At 44.9% G+C, this 14,879-nt stretch overlaps 2 protein-coding genes across 4 annotated transcripts in view; one reads left to right on the top strand and one right to left on the bottom strand.

Annotated features, from left to right (window-relative positions):
• Nucleotides 1-1,094: 1,094 nt before the first annotated feature.
• Nucleotides 1,095-13,256, bottom strand: RHOF (ras homolog family member F, filopodia associated). Of its 2 annotated transcripts, none has more exons than XM_053280188.1 (5): nucleotides 12,894-13,256; nucleotides 6,958-7,045; nucleotides 4,429-4,538; nucleotides 3,432-3,566; nucleotides 1,095-1,818 (listed from the first exon to the last, which is right to left on the bottom strand). In XM_053280188.1, the coding sequence occupies exons 1-5, from the start codon at nucleotides 13,086-13,088 to the stop codon at nucleotides 1,654-1,656; spliced, it is 693 nt and encodes a 230-aa protein (XP_053136163.1). In that variant the 5' UTR covers nucleotides 13,089-13,256; the 3' UTR covers nucleotides 1,095-1,653. The 2 variants fall into 2 exon arrangements, with proteins under 2 accessions (XP_053136163.1, XP_053136164.1); XM_053280189.1 differs by having other exon boundaries at nucleotides 12,969-13,255.
• SETD1B (SET domain containing 1B, histone lysine methyltransferase) overlaps nucleotides 4,597-14,879 on the top strand; it is a 68,026-nt gene continuing 57,743 nt past the window's right edge. Inside the window, exons 1-2 of one of the 2 annotated variants that reach the window (XM_053280163.1) lie at nucleotides 4,597-5,184; nucleotides 14,698-14,822. In XM_053280163.1, the coding sequence (XP_053136138.1) occupies nucleotides 5,104-5,184; nucleotides 14,698-14,822 (206 nt within the window). In that variant the 5' untranslated portion in view covers nucleotides 4,597-5,103. Of the gene's footprint in view, nucleotides 5,185-13,361; nucleotides 14,519-14,697; nucleotides 14,823-14,879 lie in introns of those variants that run through there. The other variant, XM_053280164.1, reaches the window with a different exon arrangement.

Genomic DNA, 14,879 nt, shown 5'->3' with positions numbered 1-14,879 from the left:
GTGGAGTGCTGTAACTTGAATTGAAGGTTGTCAACACGCTAGAAAGGGTTTTTTGAAAAGAGCTGTGGGGATAATAGTAGGACAAAAGGCAAGTCCTGTGAGGAAAGGCCTTGTGATCTTGTGTATTTGGCCTACAAATTTAAATGGAGGTGGTGAGATGGTTGAAAGTTGCTAATCCTGCCCCCAGTGGACACAAGACGAGAAGCAACAAATTTAAATGACAAACAGGCTGACGGGGAAACAATCCTAACAGTTAAAGCAGGTCAGCTTTAAGGAAGCTGTGGAAGAATCTCCTTCTGTGCGGTTTTCACAGACAAGAAAATCTGACCTATATTCAATACTTCTTCAGCAAGCCCTGATCAACATCTGACTTGCCACAGGGGGACATCTGTTGAACAGGCCAAAAAGCAGAGCATTTCCAGGAACCTTAGTGACTCACTTGCAAGTCTGAGCCGAGAAATGGCAAGTGAGAGGAAGCAGCTGTACTGCATATAGAAGACCTCTGCTCTGGGTGAGAAGGGGTTAAAGAGCCCTTGGCCAAGCTCTCAACTTGGAAAAGAAAGTGGCTAAGGGGCATAATGATGCTTGTGGGGGTTAGAATCAGATGCCATACTAGAGGTCAGACAGAAAACTCTGCAATTGCAATATAGAATATCCTGTTTTAGAGCAGGGTGTTGATTTTCTTTCTTGGATCTTTTCCAGTTCTTTTGTGTGTTAAGGGGTTCTGTATTGGTGGTGCTCAACTAGGGGGAGTGCTTTTCTGCAATAGCCACAGGATTCTTTGTGGGTTCCAAGAGGGCAGTGACAAATTATAGGTAAAATGAGACAAAATGGATTTGGGGTATGGAGTTGGTGTTCTGCAAATGCCACATGGGACCAGAAACCAATGGCGAAACACTTCAATGAAAAATTTGGCAGCTCCTTCACGGACAGAGGCTGATTCAAGAAAAGGTATTGCTGTGCATAGCACTTTGCTAAAGAAGTGATTTACTCTCAACTCGAATAGCAACCTTCTCATTGACTTATTCAAATGTTGCAAATCTAAATATTCCTCATGTTTCCATGCCTACTATGTGTAATTAGTGAAATTCTGCTGATTTAAATCATATCTTTATGAGCTCTTCTGTGCACGCGGTACAAACAGAAGCTGACTTTTGCCCCATGTAATCAGTTGACACAATATCCAGAATTCCAGCCATTAGAACTTAATTCCCTTCTCTTGTTTCTCACAACATCTTTAAATGGAGAAAAGTGTGTGTGTTCTCCCAGATTAACATTTTGTTTTTCTTGTGGAAACATTTCAGTTGCTTAAGGAATGACAGGTTATCTTTTTAAATAATTGTTTTAAAGCAAGAACATGAGTATTTAAAAATGGCAAAGCTCTGATCCTGCAGACCTTACCTTACTTGCAGTAGGAGTACCTCACACAGACCACTCTTATAATTGCAACTAAATGACCCTAGAGAACACCAGTGGCAAATGGAAATGGGGAAGGTGCGACTAAACCAGATTGTATAAAAAGGAGTCCATTTTCCAGAAAATCCGACTGAAAAAACAGTCAGTTAAAATTGAAGTAAAATATTAAAAAGCTTTGCTAATTGCTGGAGGAAGATGGAAAAACAGTTTCTGTGGTCTGTAAGGTCCAGATTAGCCTCATAATATGGCACATGGCCGCTGTTTCTTCTGACGCTTGGCCTTTTTAATCGCTCTCAGTGCAATGTTTGCTGTTTCCTTAAAGACCTGCTCAACATTTTCACGAATCTTGGCTGAACACTCCAGGTAAACGTCTGCATTCAGCTGGCGACAGGCTTCTTCGCCCTGGAGGAGAATATCGACAAATCCTTACAGGAGGGAGTTGAATCAAAAGCAGCCAACAAGGTAAAAACAAGAAGCCTTGATTTAACGGTGAGCTTTTAGATCAGGCCTGCTCAACTTAAGCCCCCCAGCTGTTTTTGGACTACAACTCCCATAATCCCCAGCCACAGTGGCCAATAGCCAGGGATTATGGGAGTTGTAGGCCAACATCTGCAGGAGGGCCGAAGTTGAGCAGGCCTGTTTTAGATACATCCAAAAATGCACTTGGTACCTTTTCTGCTATAGCAGGGGCTCCCAATCCTAGCAGCCCTAGTGGTTCTTGGAAGGCTCCCAGGGAGAACTCAGAGCCTTCCTGCCTCCCCATCTGAAGATCACCGGCTTGGAAGCTGATGCATCCTCAGTGATGTGTCTGCTGTGGAAGGGGAGGGGAGGTGCCCACTTTCTCTGCTCCTGATTGGCTGGCTATGTGTATCCCTCAGGATGCCCCGCCCCTGACTGATAGGCTTCAGAAAACTAGCTCGGTACTCCCATTGAAATTAAGAGGACAAGTAAACGTGTTTCATTAATTTCCATAAGACTGTTTATGAGTAACTTAATGAGCCAGTGACTGTAATTGCCTGTCTCCCTAACTGTAACATTAAATTTGTGTTTATGTAAATATGTGTGTATATATAAGCAAGCACACCTCTCTCTCTCTCTCTCTCTCTCTCTCTCTCTCTCTCTCTCTCACAAGCTCTGTGGGGTACTTGAGCTGAAGGCTTGTGACAGAAGGGGGCACACTTATTTAAAGAGATTTGGAACCCCTGCGCCTCTAGCATCTTTACCTGGTGATTGGGTTGGGGTTTTTTTAAGTGCCTCCAGGTTGCTACATTTCTTGGAAATGACTTGACTAGCAAGCCAGAGGTTGCCGGTTTGAATCCCCGCTGGTATGTTACCCAGACTATGGAAAACACCTATATTGGGCAGCAGCGATATAGGAAGATGATGAAAGGCATCATCTCATACTACACAGGAGGTGGCAATGGTCAACCCCTCCTGTATTCTACCAAAGTCAGCCACAGGGCTCTGTGGTCGCCAGGAGTCGACACCAACTTGACAGCACACTTCATCTTTACAACCTTTGCCTAACCAACTAATGGCACAGCAGGGAAGCAACCTGCCTAGAGAGCAGGAGGCTGTTGGTTCAAATCCCTGCTGGTGTGTTTCCCAGAATAGGGGAAACTCCTGTATCGGTTGGGCAGCAGCAATATAGGAAGATGCTAAAAGGCATCATCTCACATTGCACGGAAGATGGCAATGGTCAACCCCTCCTGCATTCTACCAAAGTCAGCCACAGGGCTCTGTGGTCGCCAGGAGTCGACACCAAACAAATTCTATGTAGTTTGCACAAGGCTTAGAAGCATCTATGCAGCATCAGTGATGCTGCATGTGCTGTGCATGCAAAAAGTCCCTGGATGTTCCTGTTAAAAGGGGAGGGGTGCAGAGGCAAATCCACAGGCCTTCCATTTTAACTTGAGCCTTTGGGAGTACTATTATGACAGCAAAGTCATAATGTGCATCCACACAAACCAGGAGTTCCCATTGAAGGTGCAGATTGAACCGCTCGGCATATTTACCTGGTTGTAAGTGATGGGCTCTTGCTGAGCAGAGCGGAGCTTCCGTAGCTGCTCCTTGTCCTTTCGGAGGTCTGTTTTGCATCCAACAAGTACTATGGGCGTTCCACGGCAAAAGTGGTTCACTTCATGAGCCCACTGGCAGAGAGAGGATTAAAACAAAAGTTCAAACAACTCATTACACTTAAAAAAAAAATTAAAAACCCTTCTCTGTTAACTGAGCAAAGAGGCACTGTATTTCCAGTGGCTGTTGTTGGTGTCTATTTCATGTTTTTTTAGACTGCGAGTCCTTTTGGGACAAGGAACCATCTTATTTTATTTATCTGTGTAAACCACTTTGAGAACTTTTGTTGAAAAGCAGTATATATTCATAGTTGTAAAAATGTTTCACCATAAGTTAACTAGTTTGTTTTTGGAATTAATCTAGGCATCATACTGTTGATTAGAATCTTTATTTTTGCCCTAATAAAGTTAATGCTTTTTTTTTTTTTAAAGAACAGTACTAGGCCATTATTTTACTGGTCAAAAGCCCAGTCCTGTTTTGAAGCTAACTTGTGAAGATGTAGAGAGAGAATAACAAGGTTCTCCTGTATGCAAGTTTCCAGATTGCAAGATAGTCACTTGAAGGCTGAATGTGTGGGAGCAGGTTAGCATATGAATCCATCTTGTAAATAGACAAGAGTGTAACCATATTTTATCCCAGATGGAGGCTGGAGAACAAGGCTTCAAGAAGCAATCTTGTGTGCTTGGTGCTTCTGGATTTTTATTTTTATTTTTGAAGGCCTGTATTGATGCTGCTTTGAGATTAGCATTTTCCCTTGCTGCTCTCTCCCTGAATATTTGTAAACAGACTCTAGAAGTAGCTTAGTGCTTTCTTTCCCCTCCAAAGGAATCACATTTGACATTTGCCATGAATTTTGTAAAGAGCAAAACTAACTTTATTTGGAATTATTTCACTTATTAGGTTACAAGATGTAAGCCTTTGGTGAAGGCCTCTTACCTTAATTAATACATTATCAAAGCTAGTGGGATTCATGACATCATAGCAAATTAATACTATGTTTGTGTTTTGGTATGAAAGTGGCCGTAGGCGATCATAATCCTCTTGCCCTGAAACAAAAGAGAAATAATTTGGGGTACCTGTGGGACACCCTTTAAAGTAGGGAAATCTACAGAATACCCTGATGGTCTACACATTTACACCAGATAACTGTCATGGGTTGATAATCTGGGAATTTATATTTTGCAGGGGATCGGTGTGGGTGTTGAGAATCTGTAAGGGAATTTTCAGCACTTTTACAAAACTAGTTTCCAGACTTACTACAGGCAAGGCATGACCAGTAATCTATCTTGAAGCAGAGGTAGCTTACACAAACTAGAATTAAAGCAAAACAAAAACACCTGTGTCTTCTCCAATGGCAACCCAAATGAAATTATATTCTTTACCAAACCTGACAATTCCCCCATGTTGTAGTTAAAACATTTTAATGACAAACTTTGGATATTTAGTTTCGGAGAAAACACGGGAGAAATGTGCTCTATGTAGTTATCTTTCAACTGCCCTTGGTGATTCTAATACGTCTGATGCATCACGTCACTGTGATGTCACACACAGAAGGCAGCTTCTATTGGCCAACCATTGCCGGGGCAAATAATCGGATAAATCAAAGGATTTATGTTTGATTGGAGGCCGTGCTTCTCAACTTTCCCAAGTTTTCCAGGAAGACACAAGCAAAGCAGCAAAGAACTTCAGCAGGTATGTGACTCTGCTGCTGTGAACCTCTGAATTTCTAATAAGTTAGATTCCCCACTCTCTGGGTATTCACTACCGGATACTTACGTAAGCACAATAGTGTACACCAGGAATTCTCAACGTTGGGTCCGCAGATGTTATTGGACTTCAACTCCCATAATCCCCAACCAAAGGATTCTGTGGCTGGGGATTAGGGGAGCTGAAGTCCAATAACATCTGGGGACCCAATGCTGAGAATCCCTGGTGTACACAATACAGGCTAGACTGCCCCAACACTCTCTCTCTCTCTCTCTCTTGTGTGAGTCATTTGTGGGCTAACAGAACCAAGTTCTGTAAAGCTCTCCTGCTTATTCACTCCAAAACAGTTCTTGCCCACCAAGGGTGGACAGGTCAGCAAGGCTGGCTAAGACTCTTAGCCCGTATAGAGATGACCCAGAGAAACCCTAATTTCACCAAAATCAGATGGTGAGGTTTTATCCCCTGTATATCTGTCCCTATTGAGGCCTCGCCTTTCTTGTTTCCCCCCATCCCAGGCCTTAATAATTGATTGTTTACTTAATAAAGCACCATGAATATGCAAGGTGCTCTACAAAGAACAAAAGGACAAGTCTATAATCTAAAGCCAGGCTGCACAACTCCAGCCCTCCTGCAGATGCTGGACTACATTTCCCATCACCCTCTACTATTAGCCACTGTGGCTTGAGATGAGGGGAGTTGTAGTTCCAAAACAGCTGGAAGGCTGGAGTTATGCAGCCCTGAGAAATTTACAATCTAGAATTTGCCACAGTGGGAGACAAGAGAGGCAGAAGAAGAACTCGCAGTTATTTCATTTGACACATCCGTAGGCTCAGTTTCCGTAGGGCATGAAAGAAGTCTTGTCAAAGCCTTCATGGGAAAGGTTGGTTTTGAGAGGGGATGTGAAGAAAGTAAGAGTGGCAGCATCATGCAAATGCATAATACGATGGGGGAATGCCAAGGTTGCCACATCATACCGAAGCAAGTCACTTCCTGAAAAGACCTGTGACTTGTATGACTTCAGACTTGGTTTCAAAGATGCATCCAGCATTCAAGATCCCCCAGTGTGACCGAGTGTTCCATTTCGTATTAAGCCGCGAGTCGTGTAGGCTCTGCCCTGCTGTATTGGCTTATTCAGCAGGAAAGGACTTTGCAGTGTACAAAGATCAGCCTACCTAATCTTGTAAGCTAGAACAATACTGCTGTTGCAAGGGGAGGGTACTAAGATCTGAACGGGGCATTTGCTCCTGACAGGGTTATGTGCCAGGATTAAATATGTTGCCTTTGCCCTTATCACCCTTGTTCCAGTGACTGGCCAAGAAGGATCTTCTCCCTGGGGGATCCTTGGCGGGCATTACGAGAGCAACCCCAAGGTTCTCTAGGACAGGGATTCTCAACCTTGAGTCCCCAGATGTTATTGGACTTCAACTCCCATAATCCCCCTCTGGGGCTGAGGATTATGGGAGATGAAGTCCGATAACATCTGGGGACCCAACGTTGAGAATCCTTGCTCTAGGATACAGTTCAAAATGGCTGTTGTAGCTAGTATGAACACCCTCTTCCGTACTGCTGTCAACCAACATTAAAACTCTCTTGGATATTATGCAATCCATGTCAAAACCAGACATCCTTTCCCACCACCCTTCTTGCAGTCACTTGCCAGCCATTGTGGGAAATGTTGGCAATGCTGATTAATGTTTTTTTAAATGTGTAGAAGACAGTAGGGTTTCGTACTTTAAAAAAAAAAAAAAGTTACATTACCTGCAGTGTCATACAAGTTAAGGATGACTTCTGTTTTGCCCACAGTGACACTAGTGCTGTATTTTTCAAATACTGAAGGAGCATATTGCTGTCGGGAAAGGGAAATGCAACTCTTGTTAATATGCTGCTGTTAAATATTGTAATGTTCCACAATCCTTCTCCCCACCCTGCCCTCAGCTTCGCCGGCTTAGTTTTCTGAGCATTGTTCCTTTATGCAACAGCAGCCCAAAGATCATAAGATCATATTCAGAAGCCATGGCAATCAAGTGGTCTGTAAATAAGGGTGGTATTGTTTGTTTTAATAGATGTTGCTTCTAACTTGAGGATGGATTTTTGTGTTTAGGCTTGGGAAGCCATAGGCCCATGCATGTGAGAGGTAAGGAAGGCCAAAGTTTAGGGTGGAGAACTGGTCTTACAGTAGCAAGCATTAATTGTCCTCTTTGCTAAGCAGGGTTAGCCTTGGTTTGCATTTGGGTAAGCGACTACACATGAGCACTGTCTGCTTAGGGGATGGGACAGAGTTCCCTGGGAGAGCATCTACTTGGATACAGAAGGTCCCAGGCTCAATCCCTGGCAGAATCTCCCGGTAGGTCTCCAGAAACCATGGAGAGTTGCTGCCAGTCAGTGTAGACAATACTGAGCTAGATGGACCAAGGGTCTGACGCAGCATAAGGCAGCTTCCTTCCCCACTTGCTAGAGTAAACAGCTGCTTTCTCTAACACAACCCTTACCTCCATGTAAGGGAGGTGGCAGAGTTAGCATTGTTGCACGAAGAAGAGACTTCAACTAAAATGGCATAGCACTCCTGCTCTGGAAAAGATCAATGCATTACTTCATTCATTCAATTTCTATACTGCCCTTCCAAAAATGGCTCAGGGCAGTTTACACAGAGAAATAATAAATAAATAAGATGGATCCCTGTCCTCAAAAGGCTCACAAAGTAAAAAGAAACATAAGATCAACACCAGCAACAGTCACTGGAGTTCCTATGCTGCGGATGGATAGGGCCAGTTCCAAAGGAGGGTGGCAATAAGGAAGAAAAAGGGGGCAGGACAGTTATCAGGGGTGTGGCATAATACAGGTACTTGGGAGAGCTGGTGCTTCAGCTAATGGAAACCATCCCCTGGGGGCTCAAGACACGAACTCATGCCCCCTTTCTATAGAAAAGGGGATTGCAGCAGTTGTGTGTTGCTGAGCACAGGGATTGTGTTTTATAGCTACGTTTTATAGCTAAATCTTATGTAGATTTCACTAAAGGTTTGTCCAGCAACAACTCCATTTTCTCCTCCTTTCCTTTCCTGACTCCTCCCCTACACGCTCTACAGGATCCACTCCTGGAATAAATGTCCAAACTGCAAAAGCTTACTTAGCCTACTAATCTAAGTTTCCGATAAATGGGGATTCCACCACAACAGGAGGGGGCTTCCTTGGGCAATGCTGTGGGGGTCAGTCAGATTCTTCTCCCACCCCCAGGAAAAAATACAGCATCTGAAGAGGCCCAAAGAGATCTAATGCCACAGGCAGAATCCCAAATGACTTCTTAGTTATGAAGCTGGACAAGTTTCTAAGTCTTGTGGTCTTCATGGGAAAAGCATGGGCCTCATAGCTGTTAAGGGTTTGACTCGGAGGTTGTCTGGGATTTTCAGTAGCTGAAACTTGTGCATTCTCACCTTTCACTATAGCCTCCAAACAATTAACCTCTTAATTATTTTTCTGCTTTGCCATCCATGCCAAAAATACCCAGTTCTGAAAAGGTCTGGGTGTTGCAAACGGAATAATATAAGACGCTACTCATTTCTCTGCCACAGGAAGACATATGACTGTAGAATTCACATTTAAGTTGAGGAAGCTGCAGCTGCATCCTATGCATAGTTAAAGTGTTCCGTCAAGTCAATTTTGACTCCTGGCGCCCACAGAGCCCCGTGGTTTTATTTGGTAGAATACAGGAAGGGTTTACCATTGCCATCTCCCACGGAGTATGAGATGATGCCTTCTAGCATCTTCCTATATCGCTGCTGCCCAATAGAGATGTTTCCCATAGTCTGGGAAACATCAGCAGGGATTCAAACCAGCAACCTCTGGCTTGCTAGGCAATTCATTTCCCGCTGTACATACATCTCACTTTGCTCAACAGGCCTCACAGATAAATCTGTGCAACACTGCAGCCTTGGTTTGAATTTTGTGAGATACTTAACTTGACTTTCTCAGTATCCAGCAGGCCTCATTTTGATCTCAATAAATGAATGTCTTAGACTAGCTGTTCCACTGGGAGAAAAATTGACTAAATTCTGCTATTACCACCCACTTCTTCCAAATTATACAATAATTTCAAATTCATTGTGAAATGTGTTATTTTTGGACTTTGCAAAAGTGACCTGCCTGCAAGCTCAGGCAGAGCAGTGCTGGGAAGGATCCTGTGACTTCTGCAACAGAAGAGCTCAATTCTTAACTCTCAAATGTGCTAACAGCTAAAGCTGCCACACAGGAAGAGAATCATCTGAACTTCCTGGGGCTGTGTGGTTTAGATATGACTTGAGTTTCCTGAAGCCAAACCCCAATGAAAAGTTCTTCGCCTTCATGGACATTTTTGCTTCTCTTGTGAAAGCTGCAAGGCCATCTAGCTGGGTAGTCCTCACACAAGTGGTTGCATCTGTTTGTTTCCTTGCTCCACTCCCCCACCAAACACTTCAAACCAGCCTACATAAATCAGCTCAACAAATGGAGGAGGAAATGTACACACGGTCCATTACTGCCTAGTTCTGTGAAGACGACTGTTTGGTAGACCTTTATTTAGCAGAGGGAGAGTAACTGGCCCTATCCACCCACAGCATAGGACCCCAGTGACTGTTACTGGTGTCTATCTTATGTTTCTTTTTAGATTGTGAGCCCTTTGGGGCCAGGGATCCATCTTATTTGTTTGTTATTTCTCTGTGTAAACCACCCTGAGCCATTTTTGGAAAGGCGGTATAGAAATCGAATAAATAAATACTCTGCAGGGCTGTTGGTTCTTAGAGTATTTTTTATTTTATTTTTACATTTTATGTCCCACTCTCCCTCCAAGGAGCCCAGAGCGTTATACTACATACTGGAGTTTCTCCTCACAACAACCCTGTGAAGTGGGTTAGGCTGAGAGAGAAGCATGGCCCAGAGTCACCCAGCAAGTCTCCTGGCTGAATGGGGATTTGAACTCAGGTCTCCACGGCCCTAGTCCAGTACTCTAACCACTACACCACGCTGGTTCTTAGAGTATGGCTTCCTCTCTCTGAGAGTATTGCAATGGGAGAAGATAACATCTGAGATGCTTTCCAGTCTGTGGGCATATAGTAGGGATACTGTGTTAGAAAGGTCTGTTCCATGAGATTCTAGCAGCTTCTGTGGGTGAAATGTCTATGGTTCGGTTTCGAAAGGGACTGTGTAGCTTTCCCAAAGCTCTGTAGAGCTGGGGGAATCTATCTGATGGAGTATTTTGAAGCTGCATAAAACATTATAGTCTGGTCCGTAAGTTGCAGAAGTTCTCATGTTGTAGACAAGGTCTCTAGTCTGTGAGATTTGATATAAAAATGGAGTATCTCATGAGGTTCTGGGGAGTGTAGTGGTTAAAAATGACTAAGGTGGGGTGTGACATGCAGAGGAACATAGGAAGCTGCCATATACTGAGTCAGACCATAGGACCTAGCTCAGTACTATCTACACAGACTGGCAATGGCTTCTCCAAGGTTGCAGGCAGGAATCTCTCTCAGCCCTATCTTGGAGAAGCCAGGGAGGGAACTTGGAACCTTTGGTGTGAGCCAGCCGGGATTTTTTATGGTTGTCTTCTATGGAGGTCTTGTGTCTCTCCTGTGACATGAACTATAGTGGGGTGAACCTTCTTCTATGGCCTCCATAGGGTTATTGGGGAAGGTGTTTATGAAAGACCATAGGAGGTATGAAGGGATCTAGTTGGTCTTTCTACACAGCAGTGTGCGCCTAATCGATTTGATTCCATAGGCATATTCAGTTCCATAGGTATAACTTTGGAGGTTCTATGGATTTGGGGATTTTAGTTGAACCCACACCTTATAGTCTAGGACTATAAAAGGCTGGAGAGGTGTGTGTCCAGTCTAAGAGATTCTAGAGGGCTGGGAAAATATTTATTATTATTATTTCTTGTTTACACAGTCAGACAGGTATTATTGACTGGTTTGTTTTATCCAGACATATATTATTATTATTATTAATTATCTTCTATTTAGCAGGTGGAGAGTAACTGGCCACTATCCACCCCCAGCACAGTACCTCCAGTGCCTGTTGCTGGTGTCATGTTTCTTTTAGATTGTGAGCCCTTTGTGGCAGGGAACCATCTTATTTATTTATTATTTCTCTGTGTAAAGCACCCTGAGCCATTTTTGAAAGGTGGTATAGAAATATTATTATTATTATTATTATTATTAATTTAATAATAATGAATAATATTGTTAGCAGCCATCAATGTACATGATGTTGACTGGTCCCTGACTGAGAAGCGTTACACAGTTTTTGTGAGGCAAGGTGTAGCTTCGCAGACAGGGACCAGTAAACATCATGTATATTGATGGCGGCTGCTGCTAATAATAATATTTCCCCCAGCCCTCTAGGATCTCTTAGACGAGACACACACCTTTCCAGACTCTTATACTCCTAGACTATAAGCTGGGGGTTCAACTGAAACCCCTAAATCCATAGAACCTCCAAAGTTATACCTATGCAATTGAATATGCCTATGGAATCAAATCGATTAGGCCCCGCTGGTGATGAACAGGTAGGTGGTCCTACAACAGGGCTTCTCAACTTCGGCCCTCCAGCAGATGTTGGCCTACAACTCTGATAATTCCTGGCTATTGGCCACTGTGTCTGGGGCTCATGGGAGTTGTAGCCACCTAATGGCGCAGCGGGAAAGTCACCTGGCCTAGTGGGAGCAAGAGGGTGCTGGTTCGAATCCCTGCTGCAAACATCCATATTGGGCAGCAGCGATATAGGAAAGATGCTGAAAGGCATCATCTCCTACTGCGCAGGAAGAGGCAACGACAAACCCCTCCTGTATTCTACCAAAGACAACTGCAGGGCTCTGTGGGCGCCAGGAGTTGACACTGACTCGAGGGCACAACGTTGCTTTACTTTAGTCCAGAAACAACTGGGGCCCCCAAAGCTGAGCAGGTGGTCTGTCCTAGAGAGAATGTGCCAAAGGTTGATATTGAGATTTTTTTAAAAAATGTTTAAACATGGCAACAAGGTAGACAATTGCAGTCGTCCTGCACCTGTGACAAGCAACCACCCAACCCAACCCAACCCCTGGCAATTGTAGAGCCAGCGTGGTGTTGTGGTTAGAGTGCTGGACTAGGACCAGAGAGACCTGAGTTCAAATCCCCATTCAGCCAGGAGACTTGCTGGGTGACTCTAGGCCAGTCACTCCTCTCTCAGCCTAACCTACTTCACAGGAAGTTGGAGGAAGAGTGGGATATAAAAATCATTACTATTATTATTTTACATTTCATATCCCACTCTTCCTCCAAGGAGCCCAGAGTCATGTACTACATACTTAAGTTTCTCCTCACAACAACCCTGTGAAGTAGGCTAGGCTGAGAGAGAGAGAGAAGTGACTGGCACAGAGTCACCCAGCTAGTTTCGTGGCTGAATGGGGATTTGAACTCGGGTCTCCCCGGTCCTAGTCCAGCACTCGAACCACTACACCACGCTGGCTCTATATAGTTGTGGGGTTTTTTTTTGGGGGGGGGGTGGAAAGTGGTACTCCAGAAGAGTCCAGGTAGGGGGCGGGTGGATGGTTCTGGAAACCTGGCCAGGTGGAGGAGGCGGCGGAAGAAGCCCCTCCAGGGAGGCAGGGAGAGGGGGAAGGGTGCGTGACATGTGATTGGCTGAGGGGGGAGATAAAAGGGACGCCCGCCCACCCCCACGCCACTCACCTCAGGGAAAGCGCCCTTGGCGTAGACTAGCAGCAGCGAGGTCTTCCCGCACCCCCCGTCCCCCACGACCACCACCTTCAGCTCTGCCCTCCTCCTCTTCTTCTTCTCCCCCTCCGCAGACGGGACGGCAGCGGCGGGCGGGCTTTCGCCTCCCTCGGAGCCGCCGCCTGGAGCCAACCCGTTCGCTTCGGCCATGAGGGGAGCTCCGCGCGTCCCTCCGCTCAGGGTCGCCCGCGCCGCGCGGGGACACGGCGCCTCCTGCCGCCGCCTTCTCCTGTGGCTGTCTGTCTCAGCCGGGCGACTCAGCCTCCTTCTGGCGAGGGTAGCAGCCGCCGCCGCCTCCTCCTCGTCGTCTCCCGGGCCAGCCCCGTCCTTCCTTCCGTGGGCGCCCGGCTGAGGGAGGAAGAGGTGAAGGCGGGCCTGTCGCTGAGGTGAAAGCGAAGCAGCGCCTCAGCCGCAGCCAGGCAGGCTGCAGCTTCACACAGGCGGCAGCAGCAGCAGGCGCCCTCCTCCGCCTCCTCCTCACGAAACCCTGCCTTTAGAGATAAAATATAGGGAGCCCCCCTCTAAAAACCACACAAAATATAGCCCCCACCCTTTAAAAAAAACACATAGTGGGACCTGGGAATGGTTTCATTATGGGGGGGGGGTCCAAGTGCAGGTCTCCCACACAAGTAGCTGCCCGCCTCCTGGCAGTTTGGTTAGATGCTTCCCAAAAGCAAGATGACATATTTCAGCTAGGGGGAAACCTACGTCTAAAGTTACGCCCCTGCTGTGTGCATCTGGGGGGAAACTTCCAGAAAGTGTGCCACTGTTGTAGTCAGGGGTGTAACCACTATTAGGCAAGGGGAGGCAGCTACCTGGGGGCCCCCACGCCTCAAGGTGCCCCCCAGAGGCAAGTCACATGACTAGATATTGTGAAAAGTGTGTGTGTGTGTATCAGCATCAGCGAGGGACCCATTTTAAAATTTTGTCTGGGCCCACTCCAGCCTTGTTACATCTCTGGTTGTAGTACATTGGACACTAACAAATTGAACATAGCAGAAGCTAATCAATACCATACTTCTATTAAAACTTCTCTCTCTCTCTGTGTATGTATGTGTGTGTATATATATATGTTTGTGTATATATATGCGTACAAACACACACAAACGTAAATGTTTCTATATTTTGGCAAGTGTGCATAATACAGATGTGCACAGAAAAGTAGCAAATACTTATGACTGACTGCATGACTTATGGCTCCTAATGACTGCATGATGAAGGGATGTGTTAATAATAAAAAAGCAGGAATGGACACTTCCTTACAAGGCATCTCTGCAGACCTGGAAGTCCAACTCCCAGATGTCTGGCTTCAGTTACTGTGCAGGTGGAAGTGTACCCTTAACATGTCCCAGAGTAATTAACTTGAGAAATGCACAACTACAAGACATGGCAATGGCCACAAGCTTCACTAGTTTTGCATAAAAATGAATAGCTATATAGAATTGCCAATAATAATAATAATGTTAGTAAGCTGAATACCTCTAATCATGAAAGGTTGGGAACAAAGAGTGAATTACTTTTTTTTGCTTGTGTGAACTACTGTTAGAAACAGGCTTACAAGAGGAGTGGTATGTGACTCAGTAAGTTTCATCTTACCTTTAAATTCTGATTTCTGACAACTCTAATTCTTAATCAACTGGGGCAATATAAATTGGAGATATGAACAAGCTTGATCTATGTTAATGGAATCACCCTAGAAAATATATAATATAAACCTATAGTGTAAATTTCACTTTGCTTTGCTGCTAACATCCACAAGGGGTCACGCAAGCAACTTGTTCAGCTGGGGGCAGGACTGATAGACACATCAAAGATCTGTGCTACTACACCAGATATCATCTCAGAGAAACTTCTAACTTGCTGCTTCTACAAAATCTGTAACAGGTAAGGCATTCCCTTCTAAAATGATGCCTTCAACACATGTGAACTATCTAAAAAAAA

This window comes from Hemicordylus capensis, chromosome 15 (genome assembly GCF_027244095.1).
Source record: "Hemicordylus capensis ecotype Gifberg chromosome 15, rHemCap1.1.pri, whole genome shotgun sequence".
NCBI classification, from domain to species: domain Eukaryota; kingdom Metazoa; phylum Chordata; class Lepidosauria; order Squamata; family Cordylidae; genus Hemicordylus; species Hemicordylus capensis.
The sequence above is the reverse complement of the archived record's forward strand: the minus strand, read 5'-3'. Positions and strand labels throughout refer to the sequence as shown.